Here is a 19,698-nt window from a genome sequence, read left to right as displayed (position 1 = left end):
CCTCATCCCACCTTTACCAAAGTTGGTAGCAAGTGGAGCTCCTGTCTCAGTCAACCAAATCTTACCATCTTGTCCCCAATTGTTACCTACTTGGTTCGGTTGGTCTTGTTAAGATTCACAATCCCTACAATGCTGATGGTCCGTACTATCGCACCAAATACATCTCCGATCTCTCCTAGGTGCACTAGGAGCACTCCTAGGTGCAGTAGGAGCACTAGAAGAAGTAGTAGGTGCAGTCGAAGCAAACTGCTCTTTCAATTTTCCCACCAACTCCGCTTTAACTGATTCCAGTGTCAAATCTGTTATGCCTTTGATTATGTCATCAAGAGAGGTAGGCACTGATGGAGCGGATGGTTTTGGAGCAGAAGATGTAGGCATCGGTCGTGAAACAGGAGGAATAGGTGGAGTGGAAACAGTAGGCACTGGCATAGGCCAAGAAACTGGCTGAGGAGGAGAAGAAATAACAGGAATAGAAGCAGGCATAGGAGTAGATGATGGTGTCAGTGTCATAGAACCATTCTGTAAACGGGTCTTCCATATCCTCCTCTTGATCAAAGTCGAGACTGCATCCTGGGCATCTTGCCAATCCGTTTTAAGACCCATAGGCTTCGTGTGATCCTCAAGAAGCTCACCCAATTCTTCTTGAAGAGCAGGATCTGCAGCTTGCAAGAAAAGCTCAACTTTTTCAACATCCAATGCTCTTTGTTCAATGGCATCAAGCTGACTATACCTCTCCTCAAATTCTCGAATCAACTCTGAAGCAGCTAGACCTTTGTTTGGCATGTAGACCCACTCTCGGAATGAGCGCCGAGTAGCCATACCAAAGTCCTCAAGGAAGTATTCTTCTTTCAAGTCCTTCTTAAAATCTTGCCAATGTGTATTTTGAATAAAAATATCAGTCACCTTTGCCCTCAAAGCAGGTGTGACAAGACGAAGAAAGTACTTACTCATAAGTCCAACTGGAACTCCAAAAAACCCCATCTTGATCTCATATGTCTTCAAATATGCTGAAACATTACGGCCATCAAATAGCTTCTTCTCATTCTCAACTGCTTCAATAGCCTTAGTCGCGTTGTTTGCATTCTCCTGCTCCGAATAGAGTTGCCTTTGCTGAGACAACTGCTGTTGATGCAATTGTTGTTGCTGCTGCATATACAATTGTGTCTGCTGATTTTGGAACTGCATATACATGGACATATTCTGCAAAATCTGCTTTAGATCCTCTGTTGAAGTACTTGACGCAGCAGTCATTGATGGAGCTGAAGTAGAGGACGCAGCTGGAATCGTGGAAGAGGCTGAAATAGAGGCCGAAGTATCTCCCATCCTGAAATTTCTGCGACGCTTTCACGTCGGGTTCACCAAAGATGTCGAAGGGTTTGTGAAAGCAAAGTCGCGTCTTCAGAAGACCTTGATATATGCCAAGATGGAAGATCAATCAAATGAATAATCCAATGTCAGAGATGGTTCTAGCATTCAACTCTGAGTCATATATTTTTAATAGCCATACAATAATTCCAGAATTCAATCAATAAATTCTGTTTTGGCTTCAGCATGTCATACAGGTAAAGTGCACCAATAACATTCTTGTAGTCCACTGATGGTAGATGCCTCTCTTTTACAGTGAGCTCAACATCAAGTTTTCAGGGCTACTCCAAGCTGAATAGGATGAATAGGTGATAATATGTTGTTATGATGGGCTGTTTCTGTAAATCTCCCTTCAAAAGCAGAGTCTCTGCCTGGTCAATATTTACTGATGCATTTCCTCTTACCTCTGCACTCTTTAGACGTCACATCTCAAATAGTGGTTGTTTCTTTTGACATGTAAAGAAATGTCCCATCATCGATCTCAGTGGCGAGGACAATTCATTCTTTGTTGTCTGCTGTTTGCTTTTGAGTGGTAGGCATTGTGACCTGTGAAAGTTTGAGGTATATTTGATAGCAGATGACTTTTTGTTTTAACAGTCTATATTTAATATCAGTGGACTGATGTACTTTTAATGTACCCACCATGGCAAAGGCCTTTCACAGTATAGTTTTCCATCCATATGTATATTAGCAAGGCCACTGCAACATCTCATCCAAACTGGTAAGGTTCGTTCAGGCTTTCCTGATCAGATGATGGATGGGAAAGGAGTTTGGTGGTTGTCAGTCCGTATAATATCCAAGCTGTAAGGTGGTTTCAGCAGCTGTTATGCTGGAATCATTCTGTTGCATAGATCCAGTAGCTGCTAGCCTTCAAGATGACGCCTCAGCTGCTGCAAGCTTTGAAGATTTCACACTTGATGTGTCCTGAATGTCTTGGGTTCTAATTACACTGTATGCTTGCATCACCGACATCTCAGAAAGCTGAGATTTCAGTAATTTGTTCTCCTGAAGGAGTAGATGCTCCTTTTTATGCAGGTCCGCGACCTGCTCCACCAGCAGTTTCGCTTGCTTATTACACAACAATGTTCTCCTTGAGCTGTAGAAGCCCCTGCAATCTTCTCTTCAAAGAAATTAATTCTCCTCCATTGGTACATGATATGGAGACCCAATTGATTAATCTCTTGCACCTTGACAAGCCTCAATCCATGTCAGGATTGTCAAGCCATGAGAAACATCACAGTTATCATCATCGACAAAACTCGGATGTGCTCGATGCAGATCAGATTCGCCAGCTCAATGCAGATCAGATTCGCCACATATCGAGCGTGGATTCCGACATAGGATTCGTTTTGTACTTGCGGAGACGAGCAGAAGAAGCTCCTGCCTATCTCTCACTCTAGCTTTTCTTCCGTTCCCCCCCAAGCGGCCTACAACACAGCCCCTCCTGAACCAGAAAAGCAGCCCTCCCTATTATTCCAAACAGGTACAGTAATTGGTAGAATTCAAGACAGAAGAAACGGGAATCGGTGGGCTTTGAGAAGTAGAGAAAGTGTGAAGCATCAGCTGTGAGAAGCTCTGGAGGGAACATTGATGGCGTCCAGTCTTACCATGAATCTCCTAATTGTTATTGGCCGAGATTTTTCTTCTGAGCCGTAGCAGTCGCAGAATACCGAGGGATTGATGCTTTTTCCTTTTTCCTGAAAAGTAGCCCCTTTTTCCCCAGGAAAGCGGGTCAATTTCAGCATATGCTGTAATAAGAGCAGGTAGCCTATCAGAAACTTATTGGGCATCTGGCCAGCTCCCTAAGCGCTGCAGATCCATAGCTTTGACACACCAGCAACAACTGAGGAACATCTGATTAGAAACGACAGGGCACCCTCCACAAGTCTTAAGTTTTCAACCTCCTCTTCACAGAACTGCAATCCAGCATTAATAAATATCTCTGACATTAGGGCATATGCAACTGCCTCTTTGGGTTCCAAACGCACTGCATGATCGAAAGCTTTCTTAGCCAGATCCAATTTGCCATATGTACGACATGCAGCCAATACAGACATCCAAGTAGCCCAATCAGCCTGAACTGACATGTTAAACAGAACTTTCTCAAGCTCTTCAAATTTTCCAACACGGCCAAGAAGATCTATGACAGTAATATAATGCTCCAGACTTGGAGATAAACCATAGTCCTTGTTTATCAAACCTAATAGTTCAACACCTTTGTCAGAGAAGCCAGCATGATTGCAAGCAGAGAGAACTGAAAGAAATGTAATTTCATTAGGTTTGGTACCTGCCAACTGCATTTTCTCAAATGTCTGTAAACTTGCCAAACTGTTGCCCTCCTATGCATACGCAGCAATGCAAGCAGTCCAGCATGCAATATCATGCTGTACCAACCTATCAAAAACTTTTTCTGCTTCTGCAATGCTTCCACACTTCCCATACATGGATACAAGAAGTATACATGTAAATATAAGATGATCAAGTGCCAGGCCCTCTTGTTGCATCTGTTTGTATAGTTGTAATGTCTTCTCTCCTTGACCCTGCTCAACATAGACTGAAACAACCCTTCACGCTCACCACTATGCCTCCAAACTTTTCCACACTATACTCATATGCAGAAAATAAATGTAAACACAACAACTAAGTATGTACAAAGTATCAAATCACACACACAACTTTTGGCTGGTTTTCACACTTCGAATGCGCAGCAATACGACAGCGCGGCGTTTCAGTGGTATGAGAGACAAGCAGCAGGAACTTTTGGCACATGGGACGACCTGAAGTTGGCCTTCCTCACTAAATTCAGGCGTGAAGATTTTGAAGAGCGGATGTGAGAGGAATTTATGAATTGAAGTCAGTCCTCTGGAGAAAGAGTAGAAGCTTATGTCTCACGAATGGAATCCATCCTGAAGAGATGGACTAACCATAATCTAGATGATGGCATTCAGAAGGGGGTGTTTCTCAGAGGATTACAACCAGAAGTCCATAAGTTTGTGGAGCTACAAAGACCAGCCACACTGCAAGCTGCAACAGAAGGTACAAGACTGTACGATGAAGTGGAAGCTAGATTAGCGATGAATCCAGGAAGAGGAGTCCTACCTCCTCTGATGCCAGGAATGATGTACCCACCAAATGTAGTCCCAGGGACAGTCCCCTACCCCTACCAACAGATGCCCCCAGTATCACAGTACAATGCACCAAATCCACTGTGGCCACAATCAATGCCTCAAATGATGGTTCAACCACAACACCAATGGTCCCAACCAATTTCCTCAATGCCAAATCAACAGCAATAGTGGAACCCTACCAACTGGAGCCAACAGCCACAACAGTTCAAACAGGAGCTCTGAATCAGAATCAGAATAGAGATCCCTCTACACCAACCCAACGTGTTTATGTAGTGATTATAGAGACTCCTCAAAATCCTCCTACAAGTACCTCCGAAGGAGAAATCTTGAAGGATTACTTATCCAACTCGGTTGCAAATATTAAAAAGGAGTTGATGGATGTGATTGCAGAGCAGCTACAGGCGTTGAAAGTGAATACTACCAGTATATCCAATGTTGCAGGAGTAGGAAGAGATGTGATGCGGTCAAATATTTGGTGTGGTAAGTGTCATCAAGTACGTCATTTAGCCACTGAATGTACACGAAAACCAACCATCCCTGGAGCTTTTTGTTCCTACTGTTTGCGGAAGAACCATACAGAGGACATTTGCTCTCTGAAGGAGATGCATGATAGGAGAAGGAAGGAAGAAGACACAAGATTCAACTTGCTGGAATCCAAAATGACAACACAGGATATTGGACCCAAGCCTAGAGAGTTTGGTCCTAATTTCGGACCTAGAAGATTTCCATCCCAAAGTTACAGAGGAAGACAGTCTGGCGATGGTCAGAGATCAAAAGTGGAGTTACATATGTGGAGAAAAGGGACACATTTCCCCAAATTGTCCAAATCCTAGAAGGTCAGTGGATTACAAGCCCTTATGCAATCGATGCAAAGGAGAAGGCCACACTGCAAAAGACTGTCCAAGCCCAGCCCTAGTGAAAAACAGTGCTACTGATAGTTCGGCCACGGCCCAAGAGCCTACCTCCAATTTAGTGGAATTGGAAGTTGCTGCTATCACACGTGCAAAGAAGAAGGAACCACCTATCCAGAAAGAAAACAATCCTCTTGCCAGAACAGTGAAGTTCAATCTTCCACCAGAAGAACATAGCAGAACAGAGCTTGACAGTGCCGTACAGAGCACTACAGTTCCATAGAGAGTTACAGAGACAGTTACAGAGACAGTTACAGAGACAGGACTAGAGGTCCAGGAGATAGAAGAGGAGGAAGTGCCACAAGTGGCAGAAGAAGTTCCCATGATACCTCTGTTGGAAGAAAGAAGGAAAATGAAAATGGGTGTTGCCCCATTCCCTAACTGATTAGAGAAGCCAGTGGATCCTATTAAGGAATACGATCAAGTTAGAGATCTAGATACCTTTAAATCAAACCTCACATTCCGACAATTATTGATGTTGTCTCCTAGTTGCCGAAAAAGGTTCAAAAGTATACTGACAAGAAGACGTGGCTTAAGAATTGCTCCCTCAACAGCAACAAAATCTAATAAAGCTCCAGAGCCTGTAAAAGAAGTGGACGTGGCTAATGCCTTCCTAGATCTGGGTACCCCAGAGACTGGCGTGTGGATAGAAGGTTGCTTCATTGCAAATGCATTGATTGATGGAGGTTCATCAGTGAACATTATGACGGATGTGACAATGAAGGATCTAGGCCTACAAGGTGTGCAACCAACCCAATGGCTCATCAGATTGGCGGATCATAGCAGAATCAAGCCTTTGGGAATTCTCCCATATGTGAAGACTACAGTGGCTGGAAAAGATTATTGGCTAACCTATCTGGTGGTGAAGCCAAAATCTTATGGTACATCCTACCCTCTGTTACTGGGCACACCATGGCTTTTTGAAGCCTGAGCAAGGACGGATTGGTTCAAGACCTTGGGTAGAGGGCCCAACAAAGTGGTGCTGAAACTGTATGGTTCTCAAAAAGGATATGGATCCACCTCCTTGGAATTATCTTCTGACTCCCCTAATGAGGCTACAGATGGAACATTGGCAGATGAAGATGCTATCAAACAGATCCTTCCCAAGAAAACAGTGGCACGTTCCTTAACAGTGGATACTGTAAGCCAACTCCCAAAAGATGCAAAGCCATTATCAATGGGTGAATACTTCCTGCGCCTGAACCAGGAATGACTTCCGAAATCACTTCTGACAGTGAGATAGAAGCATGGATGTATTGCTCTCCCTGTTACATGGCCATAGCAGAGCCAGAGACAGAGGCAAAAGATGAAACAGAGAACCTATTCTTCTCTTATAGAGCTCGTACAAAGACATAAACAGAGACAGAAGTAGAGACAGAAACAAAGACAGAAGCAGAGACAGAAGAGGATGGATATGATATGGATGAAGAAGGTTATGAAAGTGAGCCAGAAGAGTCTATCCCACCTGCAGAGAATACATTTGAAGAAGAAGTTCCAGAAGCATCAGGAGCAGATGAGCTCATGCTGTGGGACAGAATGGCGATGGTACCATTTGGTCTGGTAAATGGATCTTCTCATATGCAAACTCTTTATAAGAAATGGATTAAGAAGACTAAACCGTCTTTCAGCAGTGGCTCTTGCCGTCCTCAACCACCTTTGCCAAGAAAAGATGATAATGATGCACCATGCCAACAAGCACCAGTCCTACCAATCCAACAGGCATTAGAGGGTCCCTGTTATGTGACGTTCCTGGATGTGTCATCAGAAGATGAGTCTTCAAGCCAAGAGGTAACTAATCGTGAAACCAAACCCGAAACGGCTCTAATCCAATTTCAACATCTCAAGGAGCACCCTAAGTCTCCACCAAAAGAAGAAGTTGGTTCTAGCGGGACATCAGAAGAGGATACCACTCTTTTGAAGGAGTCGGATCTGTACCCAGAAGTAGTCCGCGGGACCTTCATCCGTGAAGTAGAAGGTGAAAGGCAGTTAACCTTTGTGGATGCAGATGGCACAGAACGCCACTTGAAGGTGGGTAGCAGCCTACCAGAAGAGGAGTTGTCAACTTTGTACAACTTGTTGAAAGAAAATTTGGACGTGTTTGCGTGGTCCTACAAAGACCTAAAGGGGATTGATCCCACAATATGTCAGCATCATATTGACTTGGACCCCGATGCCAAGCCAATACGGCAACGACAGAGGCGAATGAACCCGAATTATTCCACATTGGTGAAAGCAGAGCTGCTGAAGCTTCTGGAAGCCGAGTTCATCTATCCAGTGGGCAAATAGTGAATGGGTTTCACCCATCGTGGTTGTACCCAAGAAGAATGGCAAGCTTCGTATATGTGTGGATTTCCGCAAGTTGAATTCCAAGACAAAGAAGGATCACTTTCCGATTCCTTTCACAGACCAACTATTGGGCACAGTGGCAGGACATGAGCTTTATTCCCTTCTAGATGGATTTAGCGGATACAACCAAGTGCAGATCGCAGAAGAAGACCAATCCAAAACAACCTTCACCACAGAATGGGGGACCTACGCTTACCGAGTGATGCCATTTGGACTCTGTAATGCCCTTGCTACTTTCCAGCGAGTCATGATAGCCGCATTCCAAAATCATCTGCACGACTTTATTGAGGTATATTTGGATGACTTCTGTGTCTATAGTTTGATCCGAGAACACTGGGGACACCTGGAACAATGCTTTGATCGATGCCGGGAGTATGGGATTTCCCTCAACCCCGACAAATGCATCTTTGGGATCTCTTCTGGAGTTCTGTTGGGCCACATTGTCTCTGCACAAGGGATATCAACAGACCCTACAAAGATCGAAAAGATTGCAGCTTTGACAGCACCCACCAACCTCAAACAGTTGAGGGGATTCCTAGGCCATGTGGGTTACTACAAAAGGTTCATAGCCCATTTCGCAACAAAGGCAACCTCCTTGCACAAGCTTCTGAGGAAAGATGCAGAGTTTACTTGGACGGAAGAATGTGACAAAGCTTTCAACACTCTGAAGCAGTGTCTGATTGAGGCACCCATTCTTTAACCTCCTGATTGGACGAAAGAGTTCCATGTACACACTGATGCATCTATTGAAGGCTTAGGTGCTGTCCTATGCCAAAAGGGCTCCTCAAAGCTGGATCAACCCATCTATTATGCAAGCCGAAAAGTCACTGATCGAGAACGGAACTATACAGTGACAGAGCTTGAGTGCTTGGCAATGGTGTTTCCCCTAGAGAAGTTCGGCCACTATCTCCTATCTACCCACTTTAAATTTTATGTGGATCACGAGGCCCTATCCTTCCTGATGAATAAAGTGGATGTGAAAGGACGAATGATGAGATGGCTCCTTCTATTCCACGAGTTCGACATTGAGGTGATTACTAAACCTGGTCGTTCCCATGTTCTGGCTGATCATCTGTCGCGTATCCCACAAACTGCAGATGAGGAGCAGGATGATCCAGACCTCCCTGATGCTTCCCTCTTCCTGGTAGAAACTATAACCCCCTGGTATGCAGACATTGTCGATCTGCTAGCAACCCAACAGTATCCTCCTGGCATTTCTAGTCGGGAAAGGAAGAAGCTCATGTTAGAATCAGCCCCCTACACCCTGTTAGGCGGTGCACTGTACAAGAAAGGCAAAGATGAAGTGCTTAGAAGATGTGTTGCAGGAGACGAGATTGGGATTGTTCTGAAGGCTTGCCATGATGAGCCATGTGGAGGCCACTTTGCAGGAGAAGCTACAGCCAGGAAGGCTCTGCTAGCAGGTTACTGGTGACCTACCCTTCATAAGGATGCCTATGATTACTATAAAAGATGTGATGCTTGTCAGAGAATGGGGAAACCCACAAAGACAAGTGCCATGCCACTGCAACCTATCCTTCCTTTGAAGCCTTTTGAGAAGTGGGGCATCGACTTCGTAGGCCCAATCGATCCTCCCACCAGAAGGAAGCAAAACCGATACATCCTCGTATGTACGGATTATGTCACAAAGTGGTGTGAAGCTAAAGCCCTAAAGTGGGATGATGGTAACAGCATGGCTCTGTTCATGTACGAGAATATCATCGCCCGTTTTGGCAGTCCCTTAGAGCTGGTAAGTGACAGAGGCACTCATTTCATTAATAAATTCATGGAAGAGTTGACAGAGTTGTATAAGATCTGCCATCGCAAGTCCACTCCTTATTACCCTAGAGCCAACGGCCAAGTCGAAGTCACGAATCGCATCCTCTGCTCGATTTTGACAAGAACGATTGCCTCACATCGTCGTGATTGGGACGATCGACTTACAGAGGCCCTCTGGGCGTACAGAACCTCCCATAAAGCAGCAACAAGACAGACACCCTTCCAGCTGGTGTATAGTAGAAAAGTTGTTTTCCCTGTTGAATTAGAATTACCCTCTTTGAGAGTGGCTATCAAAGAGCATTTGGGGAACGATGATTCATTGCAACGTCATCTCCTGCACTTGGAATGTTTGGATGAAATTCACAGGATGGCTCTACAGTGCATGGAAGCCATGCAAGCTCGACGTAAGGCTTACCATGACAGCTTCATCAAGCACAAGGAGTTCAAAGAAGGTGATTTGGTTGTCTCCTATGATTCACGATTTGGCAAGTTTCCTGGCAAGCTCCAACAGCGGTGGATGGGCCCATATAAGGTACTTGCTGTCAACCCTAATGGCTCTATCCAAGTGCAGACCGTTGATGCCTCTGATGATCCCTTCTTGATTAATGGATATCGCATGAAGAAGTACTTCCCTCCTTGGGGATCCTGACAATCATGGTCACCTGATCCTTTCCCTCGTTGGCGTGGCACTGTACTTCTTATGATGCTAATGCTGATAGCCGTTCTTCAACCACTCCTGAGGAGGTGGATGCAACCCTCTGTCCCCTCAACCCCACCTTCCAGCCTTGATCTCTTATCATCTATTTTCTACCAGCGACAATGGCGAGGTTGGTTCTGATACATGGTCTTTCTACCATTCCCTTGCTTAATTCAAAGAGAAAGAAAAAGAAAAGAACAAAATATACATATCGGTCATGGGAGAAAAGGACTTAGGTCCCTGTCATGCCGACCTATTCTTCGAGAAAAGGTGGAAACACCCTCGGGCATAGGGGAAAGCAAAGAAAAAAAAGAAAATTAAAAAAAACAAAATTAAAAAAAAATCTGTTATGGGAGAAAAGGAAGCAATTCCTTGTCATAGCAGGCCTCGTTCCAAGAAAAGGTGGCAAACACCCTTGGGCGAGAAGCTGGCTGTGGAAAAGGTGGCAACACCCAGCAGTCCCGAAAGTGGAATTATCAATTGATATCCTCAGGATCCAATTCCGAAGCTGCCTCCCTTGGTACGCTGTGTCCTGGGTCTTTCGGCAAAGTGTCTAACTGCCCTCTAGCAAACGACATGTCCTATCCCACACAATGTTCGATTTGATGGCTACCTCCCTGGGTACGCCTCTTCAGCAACTAACGATGCGATCTTCATCGACAAACAATCGAGTGACGTGAGCTTTCATCCTAACTGGATGGGAAAGTGAGTATGGTTGCCCTCTGTAACTATCAACAGAGAGTGAGACAAAGGGTGGGGCAAGTGACCGGCCTTCCTTCTCGCACCATATGTCGGCACAGGGCGGGCTGCACAGTTGCACTATCAAATGTGCACAAGGCATACAACCTTTGCACAAGTGACCGTGAGGATTACATCAATGGGTTTCAGGAAAGGGCTGCCCTCCTGTATCTATCAACAGAGCGTGAGACAGAGGGTGGGCTGAGTGTGATTGGAGTGTCTTCAATCAATTACTGAGAGGTGAGATTGAGGGACGTTACGACACTTGGAGTCAGGTATGTTTCCGTTTCCCTATGCACCCACGGGATGGGTCTTTACCGTCATCACAAGACACGTCACCTTGTTCTGTACACTGCACTGTAAGGCTCCCTTGCCTTCCTTTTTGCACTTATGCCAGCCGGGTTGAACGCACTAATGCACCATCAACTGTGCACCCTAGCATACTCCTTCTGCACCATTCCCCTGTTGATTTCTAAACTGGGTATGAGATATGGGTTTCAATCCTTATTCCTCGAGTGATATTAGTCATGGGCCGAGTGACAGTTCTTTCATTTCATTTGAGTGACTGTGAGTTGAGTGCAACATTCCTTATCATCGATGAATTTCCTGCGATCCCTTCAATCAGCTACCTCCCTGGGTGCTGCTGTGTGGTCCCTGCCATGACGGATGTGCGTTGTGAGGATGCCTTGGTACCTCCAACAGCCGACAACGACACCGGACGTGCCATCGACAATCAACCTTGATCCTCACCAATCTGGGCCAAGTTTTCTAACCCTACAACTTCTGTTTCTCAGTGACGTTCATGTTTTAAGTGTGGGGACGTTAGTGGATGGTCTGTGGCGTGGTCCTAGGTCCTTGCTGCTCGGTTAACCCTATCCGTTAAGGTCTTAAGTGTGGGGACGCGTCCCTGCGCGTCTACATTGCATACCCTTCTGCATATGCCTCAACTTGCTAATGCCTTTATGCCATGACTTGTTTTTACCCTGATGGGGTCCCTTCCCACCCAAGCGTTCATTTTCCACCCACCCTTGGGACTGTTCCCTTGCAGTTTTTCTTCATTCCCTGATTTTGAGGTCCTGCCATGTGAACGCACCCTATGTTCGCCGAAGTCCAAATCCAACCTTATAGCCATGTTCTTCCCTTTGAACTGACCATTTTTCCTTTTTACCTACCCCTGTTCTAATGCACGGTTTTTGAGTTATTAATTTGTGAAGCATTTTGCGCAAATTAGCTGGTTTTCCATATGAACGCACTTTGCTTGCTTCAGAACCGTGATCTGACATCATAGCCCTGACAACCAATTTCTCCCTAACATTTTTCCTTTTTACTCCGAGTCATTCTGATGCACGGTTTGTCCAATATTAATTTTCCGATTTTTCGAGACTTTTTCGTGCGTCTTTTTGACATTTTTCCATGTGAACCTGGCCTGTTTGCATCGGAATTCCAATTTTATTTGACAGCCATGTCCCTCATGTCTTCCCCTACCTTTTTCCTTTTTCCTCCACCCTCTTTTGCCTTTTGGATTTTTCATTATTAAATTTTAACTGTGTTTTCGGGTGTATTAATGGTGCTTTTCGCATGTGAACCCCTCCTCCTTCCACCGGAACTATGGTTTAACATGATAACCCTGTGCCACCCCTTCCTGCAGACATTTTTCCTTCTTACTGCATGTCATTCCGGCAAACGGTTCCTCCAATATTAATTTCCGTTCCCATTTTCGGATCTGTTTTTTGGGTTTTTCCCACGTGAACGCATCTTATCTCAGTCAGAACTATGTTTTGATGTGATAGGATTGTCCGGCACGTCTTTCTACACATTTTTCCTTTTTCCTGCACCTCGTTCCGATGCACGGATCTTCCAATATTAATTTTTAATTGCGTTTTTTGGTCTGTTTTTTGTGTTTTTTGCATGTGACCGCCCTTTACCCCCCCGAAACTCCTGTTGCACATTTTTCCTGTCTTCCCCCTACCGTCTTGCCCAGTTTTTGTTTTTACGTCCTTTTGTTTTGACATCCGGATTGGGAATTATTAATTTTTCTTTATTTTTCTGTGTTTTCGCGCATTCCGTCTTGCGCGTGAACGCGCCTGTTTTCGATTTTACACGTCTTAACGCGCCCTGGTTGCATCCGCGTGCCTCGTCCCTGCATCTGGGTGCCTTTTCAATCCCGTCACGGCAAATTTTTTTACCCACGCCCCGCGCACGCGCGCGGGACGGGGGGGTACGCCTCCTTTTTTTTGGCCCTCCCCCTACCCCTACCCCGCCCATAACCCTACCCTACCCCACCCTTTCCCCTACCCTTCCCCCCGGGCACCCCCCCTATGGACCCCCCTGCCCCATCCCTTGGGTACCCTAACCCATGGGCCCCTACCCGTACCCTCCCACCCTTTCCACCCCCCCCATACCCTTTCCTATCCCCCCCACCCTTCTCTCTCCCCGACCCTCCCCACCCCAACTACCTTTCCCTCTCCCTCTGCGTGTCCCCCCTCCCTCCCTCCATCTCCATCTCCTTGCTCCCTCTCCATTTCCTTCTCTCCCTCCTCCTCCTTTGTTCCATCCTCCTCCCTTTCTTCTTCTTCTCCCTCTCTTTCCCTTCTTCTCCTCCCTTTCCTCCCCTCCTCCCTTCTCTCCTCCCTCCTCCCCGTCATCCTCCTTCTTTGCTCCCCCCTTCTCTCCTCCCTCCTCCCCGTTATTCTCCCTCCCCTCCTTCCCCTCCCTCCTGCCCTCGCCGGGCGCTCCAGTCGCCCGCCTCCTGACGCCATCCTGCGAGCGTCGTAGCGCCCGTGCCGCCCCTGCTCGCTGTCGCAGCGCCCGTGCCGCCCTGCCTCACCGCCTTTGCAGCGCCGTGGGCCTCCCCCCGATTCGTCGGCGCCCTTACCTTCCCGCCCCGCAGTCGTCCTCGGTCGTCAGTCACCTCCCGCCTTCCCGCCTGTCCACATGCCCCCCAATTCAAACCTACCCTACCACCCCCACACAAACCCCCATTCTCCAAGCAAACACCCACTACCTCCCACCTCCTCCCTAGTCCTCTTTCCCCCCAGTTCACACACTCCCCCCCCACCCCCATTCACCCCCAGCTAACCCACCCACCTCCCCACCCCCAACCTAGCCCTTGTTTACACCCCCCAGCACACACACACACTTACCCCCCTTCTAAACCCTCATTCCCCTCATTACCCCTGTGTTCCCCCCCCACTAACACGCACCCCCTGTAAGCCCCCTGTCCCACGCTGCAGCCCCGCTGCCCGGCTGCACCACCGCGATTCCCTCCATCAACCCCCGTCCCACCTGTCGACACCCTCGTGGCATCGACCCACGCGTCGATGTGTACGCGCGCGTGGGAGCTTGCGGTTGATCGTGTGATTGATCGTGCGCAGATGCGGGCCTTTGATCGTCGGTTGCTAACATGTAGCTGCCACGTAGCTTCTTTCTGGGTATTTTCCCAGATTTTTAATTCACAAACCCGCAAACCCTTTTAAAATTAAAAACAAACAAAAAAAAAACAAAAACATTGAAAAATATAAAAAATCATTTAAAAACACTTAAAATTCTGAAAAAAATTACCAAAAAATCTGGATAAATTCTTATTATTTCTGCAACCCATGGCCATATTTTTCTAAACCTGTAAATTTCAAAAAAAAAAAAATTGCCCATTTTAAAATTTCCAAATTTTTTAAAAATACCCAAAAATATGACATAACACTTTCCTTAACATTTTTACTTATTTTTGGCATATTTTTCTAAGCTGTCACAATATTTCATTTCACGCCTCAATTCCTTACAAATAAATTAAAAAAAACAAATCAATAAAATAACAAAAACCCATTTTTCATCCAAACACAAACTAAACATCTAGAAAAAATCCAGATATTTTTGGATTGAGGAGAGCGCATTCTTTGCATTTCCATACACCCACTACCAGGTTTTTTCCTTTTTATTTGTTATTTTTTTTTTAGCTACCCCAAAACACAGGGTTAATTAAAAAATAACAAACAAACACCACACAAAAAAAACCAAATAAAAACAAATAATAAAAAATGAAACCTCAACACCACCATGGCACGCGCATTCGCGCTAAACACACCATATTTTTTTAATAAAAATAAACCCGCCGTTTACTTCACACGCGCTAAGTGCGCTAAAGAGGCACTTTAATATTTTTAATTAAAATGAACCAGCCGTCACAAGAGCACGCGCTGGCAAAAAAACGCTCCACATCACCTTAATTTGTAATCAATGAACTTGCATTTAGAGACCTAGTCTGGGTATCGAAGTCCGGGATTCGAATTAAAGCACCGCTTTCACCTAATAATTGGTAATTAAATTTTTAAGAAGGAACCGTCGTTTTCTTGCTAAGGTTTATCACTTAATAAAAATTCACCCATTTCTTAATAATTTATTAAAATGAATATTTCATTAAATTAATTCCCCCTCACTGCACTTAATTCCCCTTTTTAACGAACCCGTTTCGTGGGATGGGTATGCGCAGTCATTGGAGTTATTTCCATGGTCAAACACTGGTTTATCAAAGTTGTGGTCTTGATGTGTGTAGGTTGTTGTGATGTTTTGGTTCCGCTTCTTTGTTACGGTTCAGGGTATGGTGTGTAGTTTTTTCTTTTATTGCCTGATACGGGGTTCTGGGTGTTTGTATGATGCATAGCATGAAGCTTTCGGTCGCATATGTCTCAAGGTCATGTCGAATTTTTTCTAGGCTGTGGTTTGCTTGGGGTTAGTTGGTCGAGTCACATTTTATTGTTTTGGTTATTCTCTTATCCTTGGTTTTTTGTCTGTTGCTTTGCAGGCATTCTCCTTGATTGTCTGTGTTTGTGGCGTGTGTGTAACCATCTGAATGGCGCCTTCTCACACTCCTCCCCCTATCTAGTATGTCCCACTAGTTAGTATAGGGATTACTCTTCCCTACTCCCTTTTGAGCCTCTCACGAAGGCGTGACTCGCTGATTTTGTGGCTACCTCCTTTCCATTGCTTCCAGAGGATCCATCATTGTGTGATGAGTTTTTGGCCTCCTACAGCAAGAAGTCAGGACTGGTCCAGGGTATTTCTATGACTTTGATACCTCGCGGTCTAGGGAAGGCTCTGTCTCTTCCCTTCAAAGGTGAACCTTTTGTTACCACTCGTCAGCTTTTCTCTAATGAAGAGATTCTGAAGCTGTTACAAAAACAGACAAGGGAAATGCTCGATGTTAAGAAGGTGATAAACTCTTCAGGAGTTTCATTTTCCATGATCACTGATCCCGTGTGGAAGATGGTCTGTCAGTTTCTCCAGGACAGGTTTATGCCTGCCAAAATGCCATCCCAGTACTTGTCCAAAGAGCTTTTCACAGCTTCAAGGATGGTGTTGAAAGGAGTCGCTATTGATTGGAGCACTTACCTCCTCACTAAAATGGATCAACATTTCGTCAAAGTCACCAGGGGTAATGTTACCAATGTCACCTATGGATCGTATTTTTCTGCCTTCTTGACCTATTCAGGTTTACAGAAGAGTGTGCCTCCACCTCCTCCATCAGATCCAGTACCTCCTCCTCCACCTTCAGATGAGTCAGAACCCATTGATATAGAGGATGATGATTCTCTGCCTCCCCTGGTCATCCAGCGCAAACGCTTGAAGTGGGTAGCGGATAAATCTCCTTCGGTTCTTCCTTCAGTGCCCATTCCTGCTACCTCTGGCAGTGATCTCCCTGGGTATCTCACTTGTAATAACCTGTTCAGAGCACATCGAGAAGGATCGTTGGATATATTAGTTCCCTCACTGAACAGTCTAGTCTTAGGAGATACAATTCCTTTCCTCTGTAAAGACATTCAGAGTTCCATTGAATTGTTAGTGACAGCCTGTGTTCAACAGCTGTATGCTTCCTTTTATGAAGAGCTGATGCAGTCTAAGGATTAGTTGCATAAGGCAACATCCGAGTTAGCTTCTGCTAAGGATACCCTAGCAGATTTTTTTAAGCAGATGGAACAACAAACCCAACTGGTTGCAACCCAACGAGATGAGATATCTTCTTTGAAGATCCAGTTAACAGAGGCTCAATCAGAGGTTACTAGCCTTTCAGAGGAGAAGGAGAGGATGTCCAGAGAAGCGCAGGAGTTCCAAACTCTCTTAGATGACAAACTTTCAGCCTTACAGTCTGCTAATGACACAGTGGAATCCCAAGCTTTCCAAATCAAGCAGTTGCAAGATCAACTGGCAAAGTCACGGTCTGTTCCTCCAAGCCCTAATGTTCCCTTGATTCCTTCTCTCTCACAGCAGGACTTGGCTAGTCTTCAGAGACATGCTACTTTGTGTCCTCTATTCCAAGATAAAGTGGAAAGATTGCAGTCCAGAATGGATTTGTTATGGTCTACATTTGAGCAGTTTCAGGAATATGTTCCACCAGACCATTCTTTCTTTATCCACTAACACTTACAGAAGTTGGCCTTCTACATGAAGCTTTTCACAATGGATTTACCTCTTCCTGAGGATGGATGGAGTGGGGCTTGGTCTACTGAGTTGCTGACAGAGATGGTAAGGATGGTGTTTGAAGATTTTGTCACGACAGATACCATGTTGGTGTCATACATGTATTTACGAGGAGACTTGTTAATTCCAGATGAGGTGGATATGGCATGGTATGTGGGAGACGTGGTTCTACAAGCTGTTTTGTATGTCAACCATTTGGAGTTGCGCATAGCTAACATGTTCCAGAGTTACTTCTCCAAAGTGGTTAATTGTCATGATAATTCCTGGCATACCATGATTGATTCTGTGGTCTTGAATCAAAGACAGAACACAGCCCCTACCTATGCCTAGAGTACTAATCAACTAAGGGTGGATCTCTTAGCTTATATTTCAAAACATAATTCGTTTGATTCTACCTTCTTTGATGCCTATCATAGAAGATCTCTCTTAGGACCTTTTGTTCCTACCCTCTTGTATTACCAACAAATGGCTCACCAATATGATCTATATCTTTCCCTTTGTCAATCCAATTCCACAACTATTTTACCTCTTCTTTTCCAACCTTCCTCTTTATCCTCAAATTCCCATTTTTACATACTGCTCCTTTATTGAGGATAGAGTATTTTCCCCTTCTCCACCTGTCCTTCTCCATCCATTCATGTACCTTCCACATTTCCTATTTATCAGTTAACACCCTTTTTAAGTGATTCCATACAAATTTCTGCCACTCCTTCTTTAAATCATTCTTCCTTTTATGATTTTGCCTATCCCTCACTTCATCCACTTTTTCTTATTCCACTTCCCTCTCCTAACACTTCTATATCTCAACCACCTCAGTTGGTTAGTGACTATGACGGGTTTGATAATTAGATTTCCAGAAGAAGGGGATGGAGCTCGAATGATTCCCTTACAGGACCTCAGATAAACTGGCCAGTAATTCCAGGAGAATGGACAGCTGCCAGTCAAGCTTATCAGAACTATATTCATTTTGCTCAGTAGTATTCACAGTCTGTAGATCCTTCAGTGAGATTAACTGCTCACTTTGCTTCGTATTTGGCGTATATGCATAGGCACTCTCATAATGATTCCAAGCCTATTCCAAAGTTGTGCATGAATGTCAATGTGAGCATTGATTCCCAGCAGCTGGATATATTGTATTTTCATGCCCTTTGTTTGCCTAGCAGATACCTTGTCCTCTTGGAAAGGATGTGTTGTCTTCAGTTTTTTCAGAATCCTCCCAAAACATTTGTAGATGAATCCTTGTCTATGGATCGTTTCCAAAATCACCAATCTTTCAAGAGGGATCATCTTCATTGATACCTTTTCCAATGTATGGTGGACGATTTTTAATGAAAATCTCTCTTTTTGGAGGAGTCATTCAGATGGTTGTGTTGTGTGTAGTGTTTGTGTTGTGAGTTACTTTATGTAAAAAGAACGTTGTGGTTTCCTATTGGATTGGATTTCGTGCGAGCTACAATTTGGAGAATTGTGGTGATGGGGTCGTGGTTGGAGAGTTGAAGATGCTGATGCAGAAGAAGAAGAAAACTCTTATATCCTTTACAAATTTGTTGTGATTTCTAGTTTGATAAGAAGTGTTAATGTATAAAGGATTTTCCTTTCGTTGTATGTTTATATCAGATACAGGTTATAAGTTGGGGTCATGGTTGGATGGACTGTTTTTGAAGAGATATTGAAGATCAAAGTTGAGCTTTTACCTGAACTTGTATTCCCTTTTTCCTGGGTCGCGAGGACGCTTCCTTATTAAGTGTGGGGATATGTTGAGTGTTGAAATGACTTGTTTTTTGGCTGATTTTTGTTGTTTTTGAGAGCTGAATGGTTGATTTTATGAGATGATTGATTGGTTTGAAAGTAGTTTGAGAGTGTTTTAGATAATATTGATTATGTTTTGGAAGTTCATGATGTTTATTAGTAGAGATATGATGTTCTGATAGGTTTTGATTGGTTCTGTATACCTTCTGTATAGCTTCTGTTTTGTTCTGTTTTGTTCTGATTGTCTTCTGTAAGGAGGGATGGATTGATGATTGATGAAGATTGAGATATTGTGAAAGCTTATTGAATGGTTTGTGAGAGTTTGGAATGGTTTGAGTATGAGTTATGAGGTTTTGATGACCTTCTGTAACCTTCTGTAGGTCTTCTGTAGAGCTTCTGTCTCTGTTCTGTTCTGTACTGTAGCTGTTCTGGTACTGTACTGTGACTGTTCTGTATGCTTCTGTATGTGTTCTGTTGGATGAGAGTGTAGTTTGGGAAAGTTTTCTAGCCTTGTAAA

General features: G+C 44.6%; 1 protein-coding gene across 1 annotated transcript in view; it reads right to left on the bottom strand.

The window, feature by feature from the left end:
- Positions 1–3,809, bottom strand: part of LOC148009182 (putative pentatricopeptide repeat-containing protein At3g15130) — a 7,888-nt gene extending 4,079 nt beyond the window's left edge. The window contains exons 1-4 of the mRNA XM_087673710.1: positions 3,756–3,809; positions 3,267–3,704; positions 2,973–3,113; positions 2,314–2,409 (exon numbers count right to left, since the gene is read on the bottom strand). Of these exons, the coding sequence (XP_087529836.1) occupies positions 2,314–2,409; positions 2,973–3,113; positions 3,267–3,704; positions 3,756–3,809 (729 nt within the window). The remainder of the gene's footprint in view (positions 1–2,313; positions 2,410–2,972; positions 3,114–3,266; positions 3,705–3,755) is intronic.
- Positions 3,810–19,698: the final 15,889 nt, after the last annotated feature.

This window comes from Lygodium microphyllum, unplaced genomic scaffold (assembly GCF_053477565.2).
Source record: "Lygodium microphyllum isolate KBCC unplaced genomic scaffold, Lygodium_microphyllum_v1.1.10 scaffold_34, whole genome shotgun sequence".
NCBI lineage: Eukaryota > Viridiplantae > Streptophyta > Polypodiopsida > Schizaeales > Lygodiaceae > Lygodium > Lygodium microphyllum.
Note: the sequence above shows the minus strand (reverse complement) of the source record. Positions and strands in the feature narration are given on the sequence as shown.